The sequence below is a fragment of the Bombina bombina genome, chromosome 1, assembly GCF_027579735.1.
Source record: "Bombina bombina isolate aBomBom1 chromosome 1, aBomBom1.pri, whole genome shotgun sequence".
NCBI lineage: Eukaryota > Metazoa > Chordata > Amphibia > Anura > Bombinatoridae > Bombina > Bombina bombina.
Window position 1 is genome coordinate 453,313,089 of NC_069499.1, and position 27,771 is coordinate 453,340,859.

The 27,771-nt window shown below is 38.7% G+C and overlaps 1 protein-coding gene across 3 annotated transcripts in view; it reads right to left on the reverse strand.

Annotated features, from left to right (window-relative positions):
* The window catches only part of LOC128645441 (neurabin-1), an 824,161-nt gene that overhangs the window by 125,529 nt on the left and 670,861 nt on the right, over window positions 1-27,771 (reverse strand). For all 3 annotated transcript variants that reach the window (XM_053698450.1, XM_053698449.1, XM_053698448.1), the window contains exon 15: window positions 55-126. In XM_053698450.1, coding sequence (XP_053554425.1) covers window positions 55-126 — 72 coding nt within the window. The remainder of the gene's footprint in view (window positions 1-54; window positions 127-27,771) is intronic.

A 27,771-nucleotide genomic window follows, 5' to 3' on the forward strand; every position in this document is an offset into this window, starting at 1 on the left:
CAGAGAAAAAGGTTAACCATCTAGAGCACGTTTAGTATATACAACATTTTTTACCGGCTGTCCAACGATCCTCTTTGATTTTCTTTTTCTTGCTTTCTGCCTTTTCCTCCAGATTTTCGCAATCCCCTAGAAAAATAAGTGTTCAAGTATCAAAAAAGAAGAGAAAACAAGTGTATTCTGTTAAATATCCCTCCTCACTATGATTAACAAGATATGCGATTGCTGTCATTTTTAGAACCTCAGAAAAATCACCAACACACTTTGTTTATCACCAATGCAAGCAATATACATATTTGGACATCTAAACTCTTGCCACATAATGTACCAAGACAAAATATAATTTATACTTACCTGATACATTAATTTCTTTATCAGGAAATTACTGGGAAATATGTCTCCTGACCACCAGGAGGAGGCAGAGATTCCCAAAACGCCAAAAGTCCTTAAAACCCCTTCCACCATACTGGAAGCTAGTCTGACGTATAGCCAAGCAAGGAGAAGGGTAGGAAAGAATAAGAGCAAAAAATGGAGCAGGGGAAAAAGGAGGTGTACACTTGCACTGCCGCCAGAAAAAAAGACATTAAAAAATCATCAAAAAAATATGGGGGGAAAAAATGTGCAGGTTAGCATAAATTATATGGAATATAGACTTTGAACAAAAATTGATCTCTGCCCAAGCCAGAATTTAAGACATACCACATCGCCAGGACACTGCGAGTTCCCCCTGATGATTGATGTAAGCTACTGCTGGGACATTCGGAGAAAAGAGAAATACAGATGTGCCAATATGGCCTAGTAACATCTGTACAAGGGTTATTCAAGGTAATGCATAAAGGTACTCACAAAGGTGAAGCACCCAATGGTGCAGGTGGAGCAGACTGGATCAATAGCAGTGGCCCAGCTCAATGTGTGTCAAAAATCCAGGCACCCGATCAAGTGGTCAGCAGACAAAGTGGATGGGCCTGTCAGCAATAAAACACAGCTAACATAGCCTAGTACAGTGGGGACTGGTGGTACAATATTGCTTACTGATTGTACTTACAAGATGTGGCGCACCTCCAGGTGCAGTATCAGCAAGCTGGGACCTCAGTAGACTGTACACAGGTATTAACAGGTATTAACAGTGATCCTCTAGAAGCCCAGCGATAAAACAGTTCCAGATAGAAGCAAGTGTATCATAAAAGCATAATTTTATTAAAAAACAAAGCAACGCGTTTCTCAGCCCTTCAAAGGCAGTTTCCTCAGGCTATACCTGTGTTTCTCTTTTCTCCAGATTTACTACTACCAGGGACTGACCATCCTTTTGACAGAGTGCTGCCAGCTTGTTGGAATACAAGGACTTTTTGTTGTAGTTTTTCTTATCATATGTTTGACTTGATGCCATCACTTATTTGTTACTGATGTATATTTATTGTTACATTCACTGAAATATTTTGCCTTAGGATTTTTTCAGTAGGGAAGCGCCCCCCTATGGGAATTTTTATTTTTGTTTGTATATCTGATCTCCCATATTGACTGCTGGGACATTGTCTGACTAAAAACAAAGATAAGTCTATTCTATTAGGAGAGTCCAATTCTGAAGGGACCTGAGTTGCAGCACATTTATTGGTAAACTCGTCTCCAGAGAAGACCAAACTCTCTATGCCCTCTGGGACCCCTATCCAGAGGCAGAAAAGCTCCAGTCACAGTAGAAATAATAGCATCTAGACCAGGCCCAAGAAAAACTTGAAACGTTCCTGAAAAGGTAGGGACAAAAAGGCAAGACTTACAAATCATTTCAGGTGACCATAATTTTAACCATAAGGCCCTGTTGGTTAGAACTGATAATTCCATTTATCTTAAAAATGTCAAAGACATCATTAAATGAAAGCATTAGCTGTCTTAAGGAGTTTTAACTGATTAAAATCTCTTCCTATAATTTTAGATACTCGAGTATAACGTGAAAGATAGAAATTTATTATGGAAATGGAGAAAAGTTCAAGATGCGAATATAATGTGAGGATCAATATAAAATAATACAAAGCTATAGTAATTGAGTACTGAGTAATAACAAACACTACCATATCAGTGTATATGTGTATAAACAGCCCTCAGCAGTGTGCGGACACCTCAGCTATACAAGTCAAACTAAGCCTGAGTTAGAATAAAACAATGAAATATAATATTTGGGACCCCATCAGCATCTGAAGATCAGGGTACTCACCCCCTTTCACCAATTTAGCGATATGGGAAGTACAGCACTTGTGGTGAGCAGCCAAAACGTTGGACCATGTTGACTCTGCAAGAGTGCACCCCTGACACACTGTGTGCTGACAAGCAGCAGAAAGTATGAGTACTGACAGACCGGAAGTGCGCCCCACAGAAAAAGCTTGCCAAATAAAATAATTTAAAGGGCTTTTCACATTAAAAAAAAAACAAACAAACAGTGCTGCTCATGCTGCCAATATGTACAGTAAACAAGCACACCACATAATACAACTAAAAAAGCCATTAAAAGAAATAAAACTGTCAGTCAGGGACACACAGTGCTGCTCAAGCAGCTCATTTCATGTTGCTTAGAGACCAAATATAAATAAAGATAGTCTGTGCCGCAAGAGAGCATTACTGGTGTGGGACCTGTTTAGTGCACATCAGATTATATAAAAATGTCTTGAATATACCGTGACCCCTCCAATTTGTATAAAATCTTGCGTTATACTCTAGTATCTACGGTAGAAGTGTTCAGTGGATCTAATTTCTGAGGAACTAACATTTACAGAAGTGGGAGCTGATTCAGTATGCTCCATAATGAATTTACAGGCCTAAGAAACCCCAGGAAAAAAAAACAACAACATGGCAACAAAATAAATTATTAAAGCATAATAATCATAAATATGAAATAAAGGCAGGAAGAAACAAAATCCTACACTGCAAAAGAATCTCTGGGTAGAATTAAAAATCTTAAAGGGATACTGAACCCAAATTTTCTCTTTCAAGATTCAGAGGCCTAGATTTGGAGTTTGGCGGTAGCCGTGAAAACCAGCGTTAGAGGCTCCTAACGCTGGTTTTAGGCTACCGCCGGTATTTGGAGTCAGTCAGGAAAGGGTCTAACGCTCATTTTTCAGCCGCGACTTTTCCATACCGCAGATCCCCTTACGTCAATTGCGTATCCTATCTTTTCAATGGGATCTTTCTAACTCCGGTATTTAGAGTTGTGTCTGAAGTGAGCGTTAGAATTCTAACGACAAAACTCCAGCCGCAGAAAAAAGTCAGTAGTTAAGAGCTTTCTGGGCTAACGCCGGTTCATAAAGCTCTTAACTACTGTGCTCTAAAGTACACTAACACCCATAAACTACCTATGTACCCCTAAACCGAGGTCCCCCCACATCGCCGCCACTCGATTCAATTTTTTTAACCCCTAATCTGCCGACCGCCACCTACGTTATACTTATGTACCCCTAATCTGCTGCCCCTAACACCGCCGACCCCTATATTATATTTATTAACCCCTAACCTGCCCCCCACAACGTCGCCGCCACCTACCTACAATAATTAACCCCTAATCTGCCGACCGCAAAGAGCCGCCACCTACATTATAGCTATGTACCCCTAATCTGCTGCCCCTAACATCGCCGACCCCTATATTATATTTATTAACCCCTAATCTGCCCCCCTCAACGTCGCCTCCACCTGCCTACACTTATTAACCCCTAATCTGCCGAGCGGATCTCACCGCTACTATAATAAAGTTATTAACCCCTAATCCGCCTCACTCCCGCCTCAATAACCCTATAATAAATAGTATTAACCCCTAATCTGCCCTCCCTAACATCGCCGACACCTAACTTCAATTATTAACCCCTAATCTGCCGACCGAATCTCGCCGCTATTCTAATAAATGTATTAACCCCTAAAGCTAAGTCTAACCCTAACACTAACACCCCCCTAAATTAAATATAATTTAAATCTAACGAAAAAAATTAACTCTTATTAAAGAAATTATTCCTATTTAAAACTAAATACTTACCTGTAAAATAAACCCTAATATAGCTACAATAAAAATTATAATTATATTATAGCTATTTTAGGATTAATATTTATTTTACAGGTAACTTTGTATTTATTTTAACCAGGTTCAATAGCTATTAAATAGTTAAGAACTATTTAATAGCTACCTAGTTAAAATAATTACAAAATTACCTGTAAAATAAATCCTAACCTAAGTTACAATTAAACCTAACACTACACTATAAATAAATTAATTAAATAAAATACCTACAATTACCTACAATTAAACCTAACACTACACTATCAATAAATTAATTAAATACAATATCTACAAATAAATACAATGAAAAAAACTAACTAAAGTACAAAAAATAAAAAAGAACTAAGTTACAAAAAATAAAAAAATATTTACAAACATAAGAAAAATATTACAATTTTAAACTAATTACACCTACTCTAAGCCCCCTAATAAAATAACAAAGCCCCCCAAAATAAAAAATGCCCTACCCTATTCTAAATTACAAAAGTTCAAAGCTCTTTTACCTTACCAGCCCTGAACAGGGCACTTTGCGGGGCATGCCCCAAGAAATTCAGCTCTTTTTCCTGTAAAAAAACACATACAATACCCCCCCCCAACATTACAACCCACCACCCACATACCCCTAATCTAACCTAAACCCCCCTTAAATAAACCTAACACTAAGCCCCTGAAGATCTTCCTACCTTGTCTTCACCTCACCGGGTATCACACCGATCCGTCCTGGCTTGGATATCTTCATCTAAGCCCAAGCGGGGGCTAGACATCCATCATCCGACGGCTGAAGAAGTCCAGAAGAGGCTCCAAAGTCTTCATCCTATCCGGGAAGAAGAGTAGATCCGGACCGGCAACCATCTTCTTCCAAGCGGCATCTTCTATCTTCATCCGATGAGGACCGGCTCCATCTTGAAGACCTCCACCGCGGACCCATCTTCTTCCGACGACGACTTCCCGACGAATGACGGTTCCTTTAAGGGACGTCATCCAAGATGGCGTCCCTCGAATTCCGATTGGCTGATAGGATTCTTTCAGCCAATCGGAATTAAGGTAGGAAAATTCTGATTTATACTTACTCACTGGGTAAACTTATCAGTAGCTATGGCTTCAACGATCACCTCTATGCTGATGATACTCAGATCTACCTATCCACCCCTTCACCCTCTCCTTCTGTCATTTCTCACATCATTGTCTGCTTATCTGGCATTTCTTCTTGGATGGCCTCTCACCACCTAAAAATCAACATGTACAAAACTGAGCTCCTTCTAATCCCCCCCTCTAATTCTACCCCGGTTTCTAACTTTTCAATCACTATTGGTGACACCACTATCTCCCCATCACCCTAAGTCCGCTGCCTAGGAGTTACACTTGACTCCAATCTGTCCTTCACACCCCACATCCAATTGGTCTCTTCATCTTGTCGCAACACCTACGCAATATCTCCAAAATGTGTCAGTTTCTGAGTGCTGAAACTACTAATCCACTCCCTGGTAATTTCCAGACTTAACTACTGTAATAACCTGATCATTGGCCTCCCTCTCTCCTGCCTCTCCCCTCTTCAATCCATCCTAAATGCCTCTGCTAGGCTAATTCACCTCTCCCGATGCTCTGTATCTGCTGCACCTCTCTCTGAGTCCCTTCACTGGCTCCTCATTCAGAGCAGAATTAAATTCAAAATTCTCATCCTGACCTACAAAGCCCTTACCAATTCAGCCCCCCCTACCTGTCCTCACTCAACAACAAATATACTCCAGCCTACCCCCTAAGATCCAAAAATGATCTGCTCCTTGCATCTTCTACCGTCACCTCCTCCCATGCTAGACTACAGGACTTCTCTTGTGCGGCACCAACCATCTGGAATGCAGTTCCTGGAGCGGTCAGACTTTCCCCTAACCTTTCCTCCTTTAAACACTCCCTAAAGACCTTTTTGTTCAGGGAAGCCTATCTCCAAATCAGTAACAAATTAATTCCACTTGCCTAATAGCTGTTCTCATCTAACTCCACACTAACATCATTCTCACCTTTGCAGTCCCCACCTCCTGTTTCTCACCCTCCTACCCATCTAGATTGTAAGTTCTAACGGAAACAGGGCCCTCAATACCCCTGTATTTGTTTGTTAAATTTTGTCTGGTGTCTTTTATATTGTATTGTACTGTAATTTTATCTTTGTACCCATGGACAGCCCTGTTATATAATAACCTATAGTGAGTGCCTAAAAAAAAATTAAAATATATATCCACTCCCCTATTAGGCACCCACACTACTGGACATACCACTTGCAGGAAATGACTGCTTCCAGTAGGTAGTCAGTCCAGTGCTGTATGTGACAGCAGATGATCTATGTATATATAGAGTATGACGACAATCCAACAGGTGGCTGATCCCCTGACAACTGTGGCAGGACTGTGACTAACTCCCATTGGGTGCAATTGTGCCACTACCCCATACTTCAAAAGCTTCCCTCTGTGAAACAGTAGCTGTCTGAGAGGAAACTGGGCCACAAATCAGTCTGAGGACCCCTCTCTCTGAACAACAGCTGGAGCACCTTCATTCATCACCTTCATCCTGAGGAGGCAAAGATAAAACTAACTTCCTATAAGGTGGGAGGCATTTAAAGAGCTCTTGGAGTTTGGGAATCTCTGCCTCCTCCTAGAAGCCAGGAGAGGTATTTCCAAATGGGCTCTCACCACCTTTATGAAACAAACACAAAATTTATGCTTACCCGATAAATTTATTTCTGGATATGTTGAGTCTACAACATCATCAATTACTAGTGGAAATATCACTCCTGGCCAGCAGGAGGAGGTAAAGAGCACCACAACTAAGCTGTTAAGTATAACTCCACTTCCCACAATCCGCAGTCATTCAAAATGGGAAAAAAGGAATAATACAAAGGTGTAGAGGTGACTGAGGTTTAGTCAAATATAACTGTCTTAAATTAAAGGGTGGGGTCGTGGACTCACCATACCCGGAAATAAATAAATTTATCAGGTAAGCATACATTTTGTTTTCTTTCCTAAGATATGGTGAGTCCACGACGTCATCAATTACTAGTGGGAACAAATACCCTAGCTAGAGGACACAGATGACTAGGGAGGGAGAACAAGACAGGCAGACCTAAACAGAAGGCACCACCGCTTGAAGAAACTTTCTCCCAAAAGAAACCTCAGACGAGGCAAAAGAATAAAATTTATAACATTTGGAAAAAGTATGCAGAGAGGACCAAGATGCAGTCTTGCAAATCTGTTCCACAGAAGCTTCATTTTTGAAAGCCCAAGTAGAGGAAACAGCCCTCGTGGAATGAGCTGTAATTCTCTCAGGAAGCTGCTGTCCAGCAGCCTCATAAGCAAAACTAATTATACTTCTCACCCAGAGAGAAAGAAGTAGCAGTAGCTTTCTGACCTTTATGCTTTCCAGAGGAAAAAAAAAAAAAAAACAGAGCAGAGGACTGGCGAAAATCCTTAAATCGCCCGAAGATAAAATTATAAAGCACACACAACATCCAAGTTGTGCAAAGAGCGTTCCTTATGAGGAGGAGGATTAGGACATAGAGAATGAACAAAAATTTCCTGAGTAATATTCCTATCTAAAACCATTTTAGGAAGAAAACCCAACTTAGAACAAAGAACCGTCTTATCAGCATGAAAAATAAGATAAGGTGAATCATACTGCAAAGCCTAGAGTTCTGAAACTCTACGAGCAGAAAAGAAAGCAAAAAGAAACAAAAACCATCCAAGATAATAACTTAATATCTATGGAACGCAATGGCTCAAACAGAGCTAGCTGGAAAACTTTAAGAACAAGGTTAAGGCTCCAAGGAGGAGCAACAGACTTAAACACAGGCCTGATTCTGACCAGGGCCTGACAAAAAGATTGAACATCTGGCACATCCGCCAGACGCTTGTGTAACAAAATACAATTTATGTAAGAACTTACCTGATAAATTAATTTCTTTCATAGTGGCAAGAGTCCATGAGCTAGTGACGTATGGGATATACATTCCTACCAGGAGGGGGCAAAGTTTCCCAAACCCCAAAATGCCCATAAATACACCTTCCACCTCACTCATACCTCAGTTTTACAAACTTTGCCTCCTGTGGAGGTGGTGAAGCAAGATGTGCTTGATTTTCTTCTGTAAAAGGCGCTTCTAAGCATTTTGACATTTTCACTCATACCTCAGTTTAACGTATAGTCAAGTAGTGAGGTATAAAAAAAGGAGCAAAAAGCACACAAAAAAAGGAACTGGAAAAATAATGTGCTTTATATATATATAAAAAAAAATCATAACCACAAAAAAATAGGGTGGGTCTCATGGACTATTGCCACTATGAAAGAAATTCATTTATCAGGTAAGTTTTTACATAAATTATGATTTCTTTCATGTAAGTGGCAAGAGTCCATGAGCTTGTGACGTATGGGATAAAATACCCAAGAAGTGGAAGTCCACAGAAGAGTCACTAGAGAGGTAGGGATAAAATAAAAACAGCTAAATTCACTGAGAAATGAAATCCAAAAAAAAATTGTTAAGTTTTCTTAAATTTTTTAAAGAAAATCAAATCAAAGGCACTAGAATCAAACTGAGACAGCTGCCCGAAGAAACTTTCTACCAAAGGATGCTTCCAAAGAAGCAAACACATCACAAATGGTAAAAATTAGTAAATGTATGCAAAGAAGACCAGGTTGCTGCTTTGCACATTTTATCAACTGAAGCTTCATTCTTGAAAGTCCAAGAAGTGGCAACTGATCTCAGAGGCATAACTAGAAACCACAGGGCCCAGGTGCAAGAATCTAAGAAGGTGAATTGGATACATATTTTTTATTATAATTTATTTTTAACATTTAATACAGAAAAAAAAATGTGAATCAGATTACATGTCTGCAAAAGGAGGTACCCTGTGCCCACAGTCTGTGAGATGGTCTGACACCCTATTACTGTATATAGTGTCACAGTTTAACCCACCAGTACTGTGAATAGTGAGTTAGTGACACAGTTTGTAATCTGCCGGTGAGATGGCTGGCCTGACCCTACCCACCCCAGTAATTTATAAAGTGACTACAGTAATCTGTGATATAGCCCAGCCGCCCTGTACTTTATATACTGGTACTGTATAGTGACACTGTTTAGCCCCCCCCCAATGCTGTAGTAACAAGGTTTGTAATTTGCTGGTTCTACATACATACACACACACACACACACACATACATGCATAAATACACACACATTCACATACATACATACATACAAACACCAATGGGTAAAACAGAAACACTAACCCCTGTAGTCAGAGACAAAGACACTAGTGAAGCATCACATCACACTCACATGATATCAGTGCAGGCAGTGGCAGGTCAACATTTTTTTGAGAATTTTTTATTTTTTTTTAAGCTGGACCCCCACCCTTGGGGGCCCAGTCGCAATTGCCAACTATGCACCCCCTGTAGTTTCGCCCCTGACCTAGTAGAGCTGTAGTTCTCGGAGGTGGAAACTGCCCTGCCTCCAAATAAGCTTTGTGAATCAAAAGTTTCAACCAAAATGACAGATACATGGCAGTGGCTTTCTGACCTTTCCTGGAACCAGAAAAAATAACAGACTAGAAGTCTTTCTGAAATCTTTAGTAGTCTCAACATAATATTTCAAAGCTCTTAAAACAAGAATGTAAAGACCTTTCAAGAGAATTCTTAGGATTAGGACACAAGAAAGGAACAACAATTTCCCTATTAATGTTGTTAGAATTCACAACTTTAGGCAAAAATTTAAACGAAGTCTGCAAAACAGCTTTATCTTAAGGGAAAATGAGAAAAGGAGACTCACAAGAGAGAGCAGACAATTCAGAAACTCTTCTAGCAGAAGAGATCGCCAAAAACATAATTTATGTAAGAACTTACCTGATAAATTAATTTCTTTCATATTAGCAAGAGTCCATGAGCTAGTGACGTATGGGATATACATTCCTACCAGGAGGGGCAAAGTTTCCCAAACCTCAAAATGCCTATAAATACACCCCTCACCACACCCACAAATCAGTTTAACGAATAGCCAAAAAGTGGGGTGATAAGAAAAAAGTGCGAAAGCATAAAAAATAAGGAATTGGAATAATTGTGCTTTATACAAAAAAATCATAACCACCACAAAAAAGGGTGGGCCTCATGGACTCTTGCTAATATGAAAGAAATGAATTTATCAGGTAAGTTCTTACATAAATTTTGTTTTCTTTCATGTAATTAGCAAGAGTCCATGAGCTAGTGACGTATGGGATAATAAATACCCAAGATGTGGAACTTCCACGCAAGAGTCACTAGAGAGGGAGGGATAAAATAAAGACAGCCAATTCCGCTGAAAAAAAATTCCACACCCCAAAATAAAGTTTAAATCTTATAATGAAAAAAACTGAAATTATAAGCAGAAGAATCAAACTGAAACAGCTGCCTGAAGTACTTTTCTACCAAAAACTGCTTCAGAAGAAGAAAACACATCAAAATGGTATAATTTAGTAAAAGTATGCAAAGAAGACCAAGTTGCTGCTTTGCAAATCTGATCAACCGAAGCTTCATTCCTAAACGCCCAGGAAGTAGAAACTGACCTAGTAGAATGAGCTGTAATCCTTTAAGGCAGAGTTTTACCCGACTCGACATAAGCCTGATGAATCAAAGATTTTAACCAAGACGCCAAAGAAAAAGCAGAGGCCTTCTGACCTTTCCTGGAACCGGAAAAGATAACAAATAGACTAGAAGTCTTTCGGAAATCTTTAGTAGCTTCCACATAATATTTCAAAGCTCTAACTACATCCAAAGAATGTAACGATCTTTCCTTAGAATTCTTAGGATTAGGACACAATGAAGGAACCACAATTTCTCTACTAATCTTGTTAGAATTCACAACTTTAGGTAAAAATTTAAATGAAGTCCGCAACACCGCCTTATCCTGATGAAAAATCAGAAAAGGAGATTCACAAGAAAGAGCAGATAACTCAGAAACTCTTCTAGCAGAAGAGATGGCCAAAAGGAACAACACTTTCCAAGAAAGTAATTTAATATCCAGAGAATGCATAGGTTCAAACGGAGGAGCTTGCAAAGCCCCCAGAACCAAATTCAAACTCCAAGGAGGAGAGATTGACTTAATGACAGGTTTTATACGAACCAAAGCCTGTACAAAACAATGAATATCAGGAAGATTAGCAATCTTTCTGTGAAACAGCACAGAAAGAGCAGAAATTTGTCCTTTCAAGGAACTTGCAGACAAACCTTTATCCAGACCATCCTGAAGAAACTGTAAAATTCTAGGAATTCTAAAAGAATGCCAGGAAAATTGATGAGAAGAACACCAAGAAATGTAAGACTTCCAGACTCGATAATATATCTTCCTAGACACAGATTTACGAGCCTGTAACATAGTATTAATTACAGAGTCAGAGAAACCTCTATGACTGAGAATCAAGCGTTCAATCTCCATACCTTCAAATTTAATGATTTGAGATCCTGATGGAAAAAAGGACCTTGAGAAAGAAGGTCTGGTCTTAACGGAAGAGTCCAAGGTTGGCAAGTAGCCATCCGAACAAGATCCGCATACCAAAACCTGTGAGGCCATGCTGGAGCCACCAGCAGAACAAACGAACGCTCTTTTAGAATCTTGGAGATCACTCTTGGAAGAAGAACTAGAGGCGGAAAGATATAGGCAGGATGATACTTTCAAGGAAGTGGCAATGCATCCACTGCCTCCGCCTGAGGATCCCTGGATCTGGACAGATACCTGGGAAGTTTCTTGTTTAGATGAGAGGCCATCAGATCTATTTCTGGAAGTCCCCAGATTTGAACAATCTGAAGAAATACCTCTGGGTGAAGAGACCATTCGCCCGGATGTAACGTCTGGCGACTGAGATAATCCGCTTCCTAATTGTCTATACCTGGAATGTGAACCGCAGAAATTAGACAGGAGCTGGATTCCGCCCATACAAGTATCCAAGATACTTCTTTCATAGCCAGAGGACTGTGAGTCCCCCCTTGATGACTGACATATGCCACGGTTGTGACATTGTCCGTCTGAAAACAAATGAACGATTCTCTCTTCAGAAGAGGCCACGACTGAAGAGCTCTGAAAATCGCACGGAGTTCCAAAATGTTGATTGGTAATCTCGCCTCCTGAGATTCCCAAACCCCCTGCGCTGTCAGAGACCCCCATACAGCTCCCCAACCTGTCAGACTCGCATCTGTTGAGATCACAGTCCAAGTTGGAAGAACAAAAGAAGCCCCTTGAACTAAACGATGGTGATCAACAACTTCCGGCGACAAGTATGACGCCGGAAATGACAAAGAATTTTTTTGCGCCAAAAAAGTCAGTGCCAAGAATGACGCAATAAAATGAAGCATTTTCAGCCCCCGCGAGCCTAACAGCCCACAGGGGAAAAAGTCAATTTTAAGGTAAGAAAAAATGATTTATTCATATGCATTATCCCAAATAATGAAACTGACTGTCTGAAATAAGGAATATTGATCATCCTGAATCAAGGCAAATAAATGTTTAAACACATATATTTAGAACTTTATATAAAAGTGCCCAACCATAGCTTAGAGTGTCACAAAAAATAAGACTTACTTACCCCAGGACACTCATCTACATGTAGTAGAAAGCCAAACCAGTACTGAAACGAGAATCAGTAGAGGTAATGGTATATAAGAGTATATCGTCGATCTGAAAAGGGAGGTAAGAGATGAATTTCTACGACCGATAACAGAGCACCTATGAAATAGATCCCGTAGAAGGAGACCATTGAATTCAAATAGGCAATACTCTTCACATCCCTCTGACATTCACTGCACACTGAGAGGAAAACCGGGCTCCAGCCTGCTGCGAAGCGCATATCAACGTAGAATCTAGCACAAACTAACTTCACCACCTCCACGGGAGGCAAAGTTTGTAAAACTGATTTGTGGGTGTGGTGAGGGGTGTATTTATAGGCATTTTGAGGTTTGGGAAACTTTGCCTGTCCTGGTAGGAATGTATATCCCATACGTCACTAGCTCATGGACTCTTGCTAATTACATGAAAGAAATAAATAATACTTTCCAAGAAAGTAATTTAATATCCAGAGAATGCATAGGCTCAAAAGGAGAAGCCTGTAGAATCTTCAAAACCAAATTGAGACTCTAAGGAGGAGAAATAGATTTAATAACAGGTTTAATACGGGTCAAAGCCTGAACAAAACAGTGAATATCAGGAAGCTTAACAATCTTTCTATGAAATATGACAGAAAGAGCAGAAATTTGTCCTTTCAAAGTATTTGCAGACAACCCTTTATCCAAACCATCCTAAAGAAACTGTAAAATTCGGAAAGAATGCCAAGAATAATCATGAGTGGAACACTATGAAATATAAGTTTTCCAAACCCGATGATAAATCTTCCTTGAAACAGACTTACGACCCTGTATCATAGTGCTAATCAAAGAGTCAGTCATAACAGGTGCCACATATTTGAGCTAAAGAAGTAAGATCATCTAATTTACAACAAACACACTTAGCTTTGGTAGAATTGTGTTCAGGCAGCTTAGTTCCTACAGTAACATCAGAGGCAGGATCAGTTTGAGACATCTTGCAAAATGTAACAAAAAAGAAAAAATAACATTTAAACAAAATATCCAATTTCCTCAAAATAGCAGTTTCAGGAATGGGAAAAAAAATGTTTATGATAAAATTCTTATACAGAAGTAAAATCAAAAGCAAACATCATAGCCCTCAATAAACAAATGAGAGCAGTGAGCAAAAGAGGGAGAGACTTAATATAACAAATGTTGGCGCCAAGAATGACGCAAACAAAGATGACACAAATGCAGAGGAAAAAACTTTTGCGTCAAAAAAGACGCAAGAAATTACACAACTAGCGTCACAAGAGACACAAGAAATTACGCAACTCGCCTCACGACAGATGCAACTTCGCTCCAAAAATTATGCAATAAATAGTAACATTTTGCACCATCGCGAGCCTAATTAGCCCATGAAAATTTTGAAAAACAGACTCCAAGTTACAACTAACTGGAACCCCAGGTAAGAAAAAAATACCTAAAATCTCCCATAAACATAATTTCCATGCTGAAACTGTTAGACTGCAAAGGGAAATACACAGACCTGACTCATGGCAAATATATGCAATATACATTAAAAACTTTATAATATAAAGTATCAAACACAGCTGAGAGTGTCTTAAAAAAATTATATATACTTACCAGAAGACACCCATCCACATATAGCAGACAGCCAAACCAGTACTGAAACATATCAGCAGAGGTAATGGTAGAGGAGTATAATGTCAATCTGTAAAGGGAGGCAGCAGATGAATCCCTGCGACCGATTTACAGAGAGCCTTAGAATAGATTTCCCATAGGTGAAAACATGGTGTTATCAGGCAATACTCCCTTCACATCCCTCAAACACTGTACTTTGAGAGGAATTTGAGCTTCAAAATGCTTCGCCACATCCACAGGAGGCAAAGTTTGTAAAACGGAGGTATGAGTGAGGTGGGAGGTGTATTTATGGGCATTTTGGGGTTTGGGAAACTTTGCCCCCTCCTGGTAGGAATGTATAGCCCATACATCACTACCTCATGGACTTTTGCCACTTACATGAAAGTAAAGATAATGCAGAAATCTGAGCCTTCAGAGAACTAACTGACTGATCCATTCTCCAGACCTTCTGGAGAAAGCACAAAATCCTAGGAATCCTGACCCTACTCCAAGAGTAGCCTTTGGATTCACACCAATAAAGGTATTAATGCCATACCTTATGATAAATCTTTCTAGTAACAGGCTTGCGAGCCTGAATCATGGTCTCAATGACCGACTCAGAAAACCCACGCTTAGACAGAACTAAGCGTTCAATCTCCAAGCAGTCCGCTTCAGAGATTTGGATGCAGGAAAGGACCCTGAGTTAGAAGGTCCTTCCTCAGAGGCCACCTCCAAGGTGGAAGAAATGACAATTTCAATAGGACTGCATACCGGATCCTGCGAGGCCATGCAGGAGCTATGAAAATTACAATGCTCTCTCCTGTTAGATATGAGCAATGACTCGTGGAAGGAGAACAAACGGAGGAAACAGATATGCTAGACTGAAATCCCAAGGAACCATCAGAGCATCTATCAGGGCAGCCTGCGGAACTCTTAATAGTGAACCGTACCTTGGAAGCTTGGTGTTTCGCCAAGACGCCCTCAGATTCGACTCCAGAATCCCCCAGTAGAGAGTTAACCTGGAGAACACCACCAGATTGAGAGACCACTCCCTGGGATAAAATGCCTGTCTGCTCAGGAAATCTGCTTCCCAGTGTCCACTCCTGGAATGTGTTTAACAGCTAGACAACAATAGTGAGCTTCCGCCCACTAAATAATCCGAGCCACCTCCTTCATGGCTTAAGGAACTCAGAGTTCCTCCCTGGTGGATGATTTAAGCCACTGAGAAGGACAACTGAGACCAAGCCCTCAGAACATTATAAAGCGCTCTCAAATCCAATATATTTATGGGGAGAGCAGACTCCTCTCGATGACAGAATCAAATGGTCCCCGTTCCATTGTCTGAGCATGCATAATTGCAAAGCTTCCAAACGGAATCGAGCAAAGGGAAAGTTGTTCATGGAAACAACCATCAGACCAATTACCTCCAAACAAAGAGCCCGAACAGTAGACTGTGGAGAGAGGCAAGAACAAACAATTTAGGATTTTCTGACCTCTGTCAGAAAAATTTACATAGATAGGGAAACTATTATGGTCCCTAAGAAAACTACCCTTGTAGATGTAACAAAGGAACTCCTTTCTAGATTTGCTTCCATCCGAGAAAACAAAGACAACAAGGTCTCTAAATAAGAGATTGCTTGAAAAAAGGATGGCCACTGCAAATCCCAGAGACCCTAAAGAGTCTTCTAGAAAGGCAAATTTTAGAAACTTGAGACTATCCCATAGGCTGGGAACATGAAGGTACGCATGCTTTAGGTCCATGTTTGCCATAAAACTGACCCTCTTAAGCCAAAGGAAAAATGGAACAAATATTTTCCGTCTTGATGTTCTGAGAAAACTAGAAAAATAGATCCTAGGACCTGTTCCATCACTGGAACTATCCTTCCCAGGTGGGAGGTCCTGAACAAAGTTCAAGAATGCCTCTCTATTTATCTGGACTGCAGATAGGAATGCCTCTCTATTTATCTGAACTGCAGATAGTCCTGAGAGGAGAAAACTGTCCCTGGGAGGAAAAGATTGAATTCTATTTAAAACCTTAAGATACTATGTCCACAGCCCAAGTATCTGGGACAACTCGTATTCATATCCAACCACAGATTAGGACCTTTGATTTGTGAACAATGACTACTAATCTAAGAGACAAGGCTGGAATATTTCAGTCACTAAAACAAATATATTTTCTTACATAAAGAATATTTGTAGTGGTTCTGTTCTGCTTGATAGATAATAAGCAGCCAAGCATTCTTGTTCTATTAAGCAACATATGTACAATTCAAAATATCAATGACAGAAAGTCCTCTTCAGATTGTAAAAAATGTAATAATTAAATTATATAACACTCCAAAATTGCAAGTTATAATGTGAATAAACTATTTTATGATCTAAATTACATGGCATGATTTGGAGAATTCTGCTAATCTCAAAGATGTCTTCTATCTATATTTCTAACTCCAATTCTTTAAGGTACACAACACATTTTATATTATAGAGAACTCATTTCTGCAAGAATTTCTCTATCTTTACTCGAGAAGATACTCAACCCTCTAGACTAGGATTCTTCAAACTTTTTTCCCCAATACCCAGTGCAATACCACATACCTTCAAACCCCTATTTTTATGATTGGTTTGAAAATGTCTGAAGTAATATACAAGAAGATAGTGACTAAAATGTGTGTGTACTTTATTCCTGATTGTATTTTTTTCAAAGGTAATAACACACGCACACACCAAACACACTATTTTACAAAACACACCACACTCTCATACAACACTAACACACACCCTGATACAACACACACTCTCCTACACAAACAAGTCGCAAACCAATAAACATGGTGTTGCGACCCAGTAATTGGTCCCGACCTGTGGTTTGAAAAACCCTGCTCTAGACTGATGGATAAATTCAGGGTGGCGCTTACTCCAAAACTTTAAAACTACTATCTTATATGCATTCTTAAAGTTCCAAAGTATTTATAACAGCATATACCACAAGTAATAAGTATGGTTTAGTGTGTAAAGGGACACAAACTTTCATGATTTGAATAGAGCATGTAATTTTAAATAACTTTCCAATTTACTTCCAATAACAAAATGTGCAGTCTTTTTTATATTTACACTTTTCATTTTTTTATGAAAATTTTTCTGCAGGTCATTTTTAAATAAAATGCAACTTTAAATTAGAGAGTTACTTTAAGGCACCAGTTCAATTGCAATGTGTTGGTTAACATAAAAATTTAATTTGTAATGTTTTATAATATAATTGCATTGCAAATTAGCTGCATACAAAAAAATACATTTTAAAATATCTATTTAATAAATCTGTTTCCTTTTCTATTGGTCTAACATAGAAATGTAGCAAAAAAAAAAAAGATGCAATGCTCATACTAACGTCTTACATTCAGAATAAACAGCTTTGCAGACTGGGAAAGGCTAGGGGGTAGGTTTGAGAAAAATCTCTGAGACACAGTCAACAAGCAATGTCCTGCTGCTTTACAGTGCTACTGCATATTTGCTCACTTCAAACAGCACTATGATCTGGATGCACTTTAAGGAAAACTTACACAGTGTAGCCAGAGCACAGCTGTGTTTAAAAAGAACAGCCTAATGTGGAGCAGCACTACAAAGTTCAAGTGCTAACTGTTCCTGCTTGTGTCCTGTTCTTTCTGCAGACATGCTGCATTTTCTGCGATGACATCTCAGATCACTGAATGTTCTGCCTTGGGGCACAGAATATATGAATATTTATTTGTGATTGGTAGAAATAGACTTAAAACTTTAAAATTTGTCCGAAAAAATAAATAAATCTACTACTCATTTAAAGTCCAGACTAAGGGCTCGATTTATCAAGTGACAGCGGCGTAAATATGTGCGCCCCAGCTTGCCTCTGGCAAGCAGCAATACGTTGGCAGAATTCAGCATTGCACAATAGCGCTATTTTGCGCTTGCGTGCAACACCCCCCCACACGCGCGTGCACAGCTAATCATGCGCAGGAGTTGTCAATCTCCCCTGTCAAACGACACTAAGAGGTGGAGAAGAATTTAGGAAGAAGTGGTCTGATGATAATTGCTTGATAAATATTGACTGTAGGTTTGCTTGTGAGAACCTGCAGTCGTGGGGGGGGGGAGGGGCGAAAGGCTTGATAAATCAAGCCCTAAGTGCTATTGCATTGCCTTGTTATCATGCGTTAGTTTACCAAGTGACCTTGGGGAATAACAATTACTCTTTGTTGTTCATCACGGTTAAAGGGACAGTCTAGTATAAAATAAACTTGCATTATTCAGATAGGACTTTTAATTTTAATCAACTTTCCAATTTACTTTTATAATCAAATTTGCTTTTTTCTCTTGGTATTCTTAGTTTAAACTAAACATAGGTAGGCTCACATGCTAATTTTTTTTTAATTTTTTTATTATCATTTTTATTAGATTTTTATATACAACATAGTTCATCCAAAAACAAAGAAAACATATCTCTTAACTTGATACATACCCAAACAATATTTCCCTAAACAAAAATTATCTGGCCTTTAAACCCCTATAGCCATCAAAAAGAACCTCGCTAATAAATTATATTCAAGCATTGCTATATTTTAAGCACATATTTATCCTTCATTGCATTAAATCACGTATCTTTCCACCTTTGACAAAACAAAACTAAAAAAAAAAAAAAAAAAAAAAAAAAAAAAAAACAAAAAAAAAAAAAAAAAAAAGGAAAAGGAAAAACTCATTCCATCCTGTTTTCCTCAACCTCCCGTCCAAACCTCCCTCTGGAATCTTTCCCCCATATACTAGGAAAGTTGCCGGCCAATATTTGTAATTGAACATATATCGAATCCCTAAAAGGCTTAACCATCATAATTTGAGTCTCTACTGGGAATGATAAGATGAATATCTTCCACTGTTTAAAGAACACCTCTAGTCGGCTATCTGTCGGATTTCGCAGATTCATTTGATCATGTGTATATTGTACACACAGAGCGTTTTTAAGCTCTTTCACGCTAGGAGCTGCTTTGGCTTTCCACGCTCTCAATACCATGTTCCGCCCTAAAAGTATAATCATGTTAATTAGTCTGACATGCCGCAGAGTTCCTTGTGGCTGGGCCAAGAAAAATATATCTAATGGTTGAATATGATAAATCAAGTTAAGAGTTGTTCACATCCAATACATTATTTTCAGCCAAAATTGCTCAATTTTTGGACAGGCCCAAAAACAATGCATAAGATCTGCTTTAACAGCAGAACACTTAGGACAGCAGATCGTTACCTTATACCACTCCGACAACTTTGCAGGAGTCAGATAGGTCATGAAAGAAATCTTCACCTGGGATTCTCTCCATGAGGTCAACACCCAGCTTTTCCCCATAATTTTAAATGTATTTATTATAGTTTGATCACTTATCTCAGGGAGGAGGTTATTCCATTTCGCAACAATATGTTCTCTTTGTTCATTGGAAGGTCCAAGATTAAGAAGCACATAAAACGGGGCGATAGAATATAAACCATGTTGAAAACTATTAATTTGAGATTGAAACATGACTATCCATTCATCTCCATAATTTTGCTTAAGTTTAGAAATATAATGTCTTATCTGTAGATAAGCATAAAACTCTTTATTCAAAAGTCCAAATTGTTGTCTTAGTTCGGCAAAAGACAGTAATGCTGAATCGGACTTCAACAACTGTGCAACAAATATCAAACCTTTGGAGGACCATGTCCTGAAGACCTCAACAGACAGACCTGGAACAAAATTAAGATTCCCTGTAATGGGCAAATATTTTGATATATATGGAGAACATCCTAACAGAACACAGAATTTTTGCCATGCGCAAATAATGTTTCGAAATTTTATCAATGAAAACAGGGACGAGGGAAGTGCAGTCATAGGGCAACGTAAAATAGCCTCCAGTCGGAACGGGGTTATAAGAGCGGTCTCCCATGCAACCTCAGATACCTGGTTTTGTTCAGTTAACCAATCAACTGCCACCTTTACACGTGCTGCTAGACTGTAAAATTGAATATTTGGAAGAGATAGACCTGCCGCATCTCTACTACGCGTAAGCCGTGCCACAGAAATTCGTGCTCTAGCTCCTTTCCAAAGTAATATGGAACATGCCCTATTGAATTTATTTAAATCTATTTTCTTAATTGGAATCGGGATATTCTGAATAAAATAAAACACTTTAGGGAAAAGGATAGTTTTTATAAGTGTGGCTCTAGCTAATAGAGAGATGGGCAGATTCTTCCATCCCTCCATTATTTTAGTACACTCCAGAAAGCACTTAGTAAAATTAAGTTTATACCATTCTTCTGGGTTCACACTTAGTCTGATACCAAGATACGTAATTTGCGTGGTCTCCGAAAATGGATGTTCAATTTTCTGTTTTTTCTTATTAATCCATAACAATTCGGATTTATTAAGATTGATTTTGTATCCTGAGATTGCACCAACAACAACAAACAATTCTGTTGATTCTAATAAAAGAGAAAGACTTCGGGCAATATCACTCAAACACAAAATTATATCATCTGAGTACATCAGCAAAACAAGTTTTTGATCTCCAACACAGATCCCCTTTAGTTGTTGACAAAGTAAAATTGCAAAAGGTTCTAGGGATATATTAAATAATAATGGTGATAAGGGGCATCCCTGCCGGGTGCCCTGCTGTAAAAATAAACGTTGTGAAATTTCCCCGTTAATTAATAATGAGGATATTGGAGAGCTATATATCAATCGTGTAAATTCTAAGATATGCCCCGACAAACCAGACAAACTAGTGAGAAAAATAAATGCCGCCACGAAGTACGATCGAACGCTTTCTCTGCGTCGATCGTTAATAATGCTAAGTCCGGTACATTATTCTGTATTGCTGTTCTAAGTTTATTCCAATAAAAATCAAGCAGTGTCATGATCTTACGAGTATTTTTAGTAGGATTTCTCCCAGCCATAAACCCTGACTGATTTTCATGAATTATTGATCCTAAATGAGGCTTTAATCTTTTCGCTAAGATAGATGTTAAAAGTTTGTAATCCGTATTGAGGACCGATATAGGTCTGTAGGATTCTGGTAGTATCAAATCTTTGTTTTTCTTTGGAATCAACGAGACCATCGCAGCAGCGAAATATGTTGAACACTTGTTGTTCTCAATAAAATAATAATTAAATAGTTTCGTAAGACTAGAGACAATCTGAGACTGAAGTATCCTATAGAATTCAATAGGGAGGCAATCTGGGCCTGCAGCTTTATTAGTTTTTGCTGCTTTAATTGCTGCATCGACTTCTTGGTCTTCAATCGGTTTATTAATTTCTACTAAGATTTCTGGCGAAATTTTAGGTGTCTTAATCTTGTCCCAAAATTGTTTCTGCCTTCCCATATCATAATCCTCAGCTTTATATAAATCGGAAAAATATTGATACAAATTTTTACAAATATCTTCATTTTTAATTAATCTATTTGTCTTGGATCTAATGGCGGTTATTATGTTATGATGAGTTGCTTTAGTTAATTTAGCCAAAAATTTGGCAGAGCGTCCCGCAAAACCACCATATATAGCCTTTTGCCTTTGCACTTCAGCTGAAATTTTGCGCTGGATAAAAATATCTCGTGCTGTTTTCGCCTCTAAATATTTCCGCCATTCCTCTCTAGAATGCTCTCTCAAGTATGCCGTGTACGCATTTCTCACACGATTATTCATTTGTATCTCTAGGTGTTTAAATTTTCTTTTACGTTTGCATAGATATGCTTTGATCTCGCCACGCATTACGGCTTTCGCCACTTCCCAATATACCTCCGGTTTATCTGCATAAGAATTATTAAAAGACTCATATTCACGCCATTGATTACTTAACCAGTTCTGAAAATTCCCATCATTTACTAAATATTTAGGGAAAAAAAACTTTTGACTAGAGGCAGTTTGTCTAGATATTATATTAAGTAACAATGAAATTGTAGCATGATCTGAAATCGTTATGTCTCCAATGTCTGCTTTCCAATCCCAGCCAATCATTTTATCTGTGACCAAAAAGTCTATCCTTGATAAGGAGTGATGTCCTTTGGATAAACATGTAAATACTCTTACATCTGGGTTTTGGTTACGCCAAACATCTATTAATCCTAATTGCGAACAAAATTTCTGAAGGATACGAATCTTCCTATCCCGCGGAAAACTAAATACTTCTTTATCTCTGTCTAAGATGGGATCCGCTACCAAATTAAAATCGCCCGCCACTATAAGTTGTTGCCCAACAAATTTATGAAGATATAGTAACATCTTATCCCAGAATACTTTGTCTACTTTATTGGGACCATAAATGTTGCATAATACATAGCAACTTTTATTAACAGTAATTTCAACAATAAAAAATCGACCTTCTACGTCTCGTTTGACTGATTCTATTTTGTATTCCAGATTTTTATTAAAGAGGATAGCAACTCCTCTTTTACAAGATTTAAAAGGGGAGGCAATCACTTCTCCTACTCAGTCTGCAGTTTCAGCGTTTCTGACTCTTTTAAGTGCGTCTCTTGGAGGAAGGCAATATTTGGTTTAAATTTCGCCAAGTGTTTAATTATCGCCTTCCTTTTTATTGGGGAGTTTATACCCCCTACATTCCACGATACCAAGCTAAGATTATCTAACATGATCTCCGTAGGAAAGATTCAACTGCACGTCCCAAAGAGGAACCTGAATATCGAGAAGGCAGGTATGGGGGGAGGGGAGAACCAGGAAGGGCAGAGAAAGAACCGAAGAAAAAAAAAAAAAAAAAAAAACACATTTTAAAAACTTTTCCAACAAGTTAACAGGATACATATTACAATTCCAATGCATAATAATCAACTCCTTTCTACAAACTATTACTAAATACAACAGGTCGGATCCCCTTATTTTATGCCTAATCACAAGATGTCCATTTTTTTGAATAGAGCCAAGGCTTCCTCGCTACTATTCACTACATGAGAAATTCCAGCCTTATTAATTAAAAGTTTTGCAGGATACACTAATCTAACATTACATTCAGCTTTGAGAAATTTATAAAAAAAAGGGGCCATTTCCTTTCTTTTGGCTCTAGTTTCAGCTGAAAAATCTTGATAGATCCAAATCCTATGAGATTTAATATTGAGGACATTAAGCTTCCTATAGTAACTAAAAAATAAAACTTTGTCTTGGTAATTGACAAACTTAAAAATAACATGCCTTGGCCTGGCGGTAAGGCTATTTTCTCTAAATATCCCAATTCTATGCGCTCTCTCAATCAGAATTGGTGTGGGGGGAGGTGGAATCAAGAGGGCCTGGGGCAGGGTGACCGAAGCAAATTGTAACAAGTCTCGGAATTCAGTTAATTCAGGTAGGCCAATCACTCTCAAATTATTTCGCCTCGACCTATCTTCAAGGTCCTCTATTCGATTTTGTAACTGAGTGATGGCCTTATCCTGATTACCTGACACAGAAACAATAGAATTCACCCTATCCTCTAAATCAGACACCCTTGTCTCCACCTCGTCCATTCTGGCCGTGAACTGCCTGATCTCATCTGTAAGATTAGCTATCTCCGTCTTGATTTCTTGTTTAACTATCTCTAGGTGTGGTGTCATGACTTTGGCCATTTCAGACACAAATTCTGACATATCACTGCAAGAAAAATTCACGGTTCCAGTTTCTTGGGGAATATTTTGAGGTGTATCTATGTGTTTGGGGTTACCTCTCTTGTCCTTTTGTTTAGGTGGCATTATAGGTGAAACCCCTTTCTGGTGGGAGATAAATCTCTCCATTCACCACAGTATACTGTGTATTAATTAAGTGTGCACAATAATCCTAATGTGTGTAGATATACTTATTCACTGCAGCCCCTAAGGGGTTGTAGCAGGGTGAAGAGGATAAAAAAATCCAAAAAAACACACTCGGTGAAAAAAAGTAAAAAAAAAAAAAAAAATTTTTCTTTTCCCTTTCCCCTCTTCTTTCAAAAATACAAAAACTCAAAAAATTCTAGTGCTGTTACACAATATAAAGTGTATTTAGTGTCAATGTGCAGTAATCCTTGATGTGAATATGTCAACTTAATTCTTTCCACCCCAAGTCGGGCAGAGATAGAGTGTGAAAAAAAAAAAAAAAAAAAAAGACAGGAGGGCACTACTCCCCCTTTGAATTGTTAGTTTAAGATTTATTCTTTAGTGATCTTTAAGGAAAAACATGCAACATCCAAACTTTACCAGTTATCTATTACTTCACTGCAGACTAATGCTTCTAGCTATACTCTGAAAAAGTATACTTAGTTAACCCTTAACAGGTCTACAGTGTTTCCTTAACGAACAGGGATACTTTCTCAGGATGGCTATACAATATTAATACAGATACTTAAATGTTAGACACAGTGCAATTTACAAATATGTTTAAATATGCATAGCTTAATCTTATTCTTAGTTGATCTTCTGCTTGGTATCTAAATAGAGGTCAATCATACAGTTCACAACACTGAAGGAAGAGCCACAAAGCCAGAATAGTTCCAGGGTCGAGTAGCTCAAATTCAACAAAGATTTTCAGTTCCTCTGCTACTTTCCACATGAACTCGCTCATAAAAGTCCCCTAGATCAAATTTCCCTGGTTTATGTAGGGATAGATGCAGGAGAAATTTTCGACAATAGCCTTTTACTCAAGAGTACCAAAGATACTAGGAATGTTCCTCTTAAATTTCCATGTAACATATGCTATATACAAAGAGATCTTATATTTTCAATATTGTATCCATATACTTCTTATGTAGATATATGGTGCTTGCAACTTTTAGCCAGCATGTATGTTACCATTTCCCAATAACCCTTTTGTTATTAGTAGCCAAACTCTAACAGAATATTGTAACCAGGGCTCGTTCTGTATTTATAATTAGTCAGGGGTGCCTCTGAACGTAACTGCAGAGAAGCTCTTCTTTCAGCTCCAAACTTCTAGGATTTTATTCTCAGAGCACACGCTGATAGAAACAGACACTGTTTTTACAAGGGTATTTCTATCTGAGCAACCTGAGGGAAACACTGAAAATATGGCAGCGCTAATTACTTAGTCTCTGAGAACCCCGCTTACATTGCTGACCACTACTGCTCTCTCAGAGGGTATTAGCAAAGTGCCCCCTCGGTTAGAATTTAACTTCAGTCATTTACACACTCCTCAGGGTCTACTCACGCTACTGATGATACTCAGCGATACATGGAGTTTACCGGTGTCTTGAGAATCTGCTCCTCACTGCCGCTACAATGCCGGTTCTTTTCCTGGTTCCCGTGACTTCAACTGCTACACCTTCTTCTAGCCAATACAGGTATGTCTCAGTTATTGAGCTAACTTTTATCTGTACGGCCGGTGTGCTCTTTCTGTTTCTTTTCCTCCAGCGGTCCGTCGCCTTACTTCAGGGCTGATACTTTGTAACAACATAAGCTTACACAGGGGCCGTGGGATTTGCCCATCCCCCGCTAGCAATCCGGCGGTCTTTGCTGATTTCAAATGGGAGACCGCGCTTGTTCTGTGGACGCTTTCCCGGTAAACTCCGCTTTCCTCCTCTTGGTAGTGCGCTGTAGACCCCTTGAGCGCCGAATATCTTGTTATTGCTCAGCCCGGTCACCTTTACACACCTTTACACAGCCTTCATCCTGTTACAGCGTATTTCTCCGTCTGTTTGCTTGCTTGGGGCTTCAGTTGCACAAACAGTACTATATATCTGTCGAAGCTTGGCCGCCCATAGGTACTGTATTGGAGCAGCGCCGCGGCAAATAAGAGTGCTTTAGCAACAAAGCTTGGTTCTTGCCACTTGTAGACTTCCCACCGTGATCCTTGGATCTCCTACCGGCCCGAGTTTATGCAATCCGGTCAAGGTAGACTTCGGTAGAATAGAAGCTCTTAACGTCCCATAGATTAGGACAGCGAAGTACACGGTAGCTACCTGCACGCTACCTGCTAACTCCGCCCCAAACGGAAGTCACCAACCCACATGCTAATTTCTAAGCCTTTGAGGACTGCCTCTTATCACAGGCTTTTTAAATCTCTTTTCAACACAAAGAGACAGAAAGTACACGTGGGCCATATAGATAACACTGTGTTCAGGCACAGAAAGTTATTTAAGATTTAGCACAAAACAATGCTAAATTTAAGATAATAGATTATAAACAGTCACAGTCATGTGATCAGGGGGCTGGAAAAAGGTTTGTAGATACAAGGTAATCACAGAGGTAAAAAGTATATTAATATAACAGTGTTGGTTATGCAAAATTGGAGAATGGGTAATAAAGGGATTATCTATCTTTTAAAACAATAACAATTCTATGGAAGACTGTCCCTTTAAGTAGAAATGTTATCTTCAGATATTGACTGCTTCAAATAAAAGCTGTCCAGCAATACAGCTGTGAACGTTGTCCTTATAGGTCCATGAGCAATCTGTCCCTGACTGTAATTCTATTGCAAGACCATAGAAATGTCTTGTAATTACAACATTTAGTTAGAAAATACTCCGTTATATTCTGGATCCTTTAGGTAGAAAAGCTAGAAGTCTTAATCTCTCTTCCTCCCGATGAAACCAAGAAGCTCTGCAACCCTTTTTAGGCTTAAGCTATGTCCAAAAGTTAAATAGGTTTAAGCTTGCAGAGAAAAAGGTAAAGCTCAGAGGAGTGAAATTCCTCTGCGGCTCTTTGATCCACATCAGAGTATGGAAGAAGTGAATTATCAGTGGAAATACTACTTATTTATTACTGCTGAAACATACATCTTCAGCACAATGGCACCAAATGCCTGCAGAAAACCATGTCGCAAAAGCTAATCTACTTTTCCAGCATCAGAAAACCATCTTGTAAAAGCTGATCTACTTCTCCATCATTTAGGAAGAAACAGTTTCTGTACTTTACTATCAATGTCATTGCTTAAAATATTTCTGGACTTCAAAATAATGAGAATGATGAATAAATAAACGTTAGAGACTTTTTGGCAGAAGTAATCAGGGTACATCTTTTATTCCCATTTTCTTGTCTGGTGTTCATTTTTTGCACTAATAAAAGATTAAAGGAAAAATGCTTGACTTATAGCTTACCAGAGTCCTCATGAAAGCTGGCCTTTGGAGTGGTGTATATAGCCATCAGATCTTCCGCTTGCATTTCAAATAACAAAACCACCTACTTGATCACTTGCTTGTTCAGGCTACATTTTCCTGATATAATTTGATGCTGATTGACATTTTATTTGTTTATTATGATACTGTGGTAGATGACATGACAGACAGTTAGGACTTGCAGAGGTCTTTCTGACTTGCAATTTGGAGAGTTTGAAGTAGTTTAGGACATTTAAGACTCTCCAAAATTCACGAATTATGACTGCAGAAATGCTGTTCTCACTAATTAATTGTCTCTGCTGAACTGTTCATATAGTCGGTCAAACTCCAACTAGAAGAGTGAGACATTCAGCCATTTCTGCAGATGAAGAAGGAAATAGTGTTGAAGTGGAATTTTAAAAGTACACTTTTACTGGGGTTTCATGTGGTACTACACCTACAGACTGAGCTATGATGTGGTTGGAAG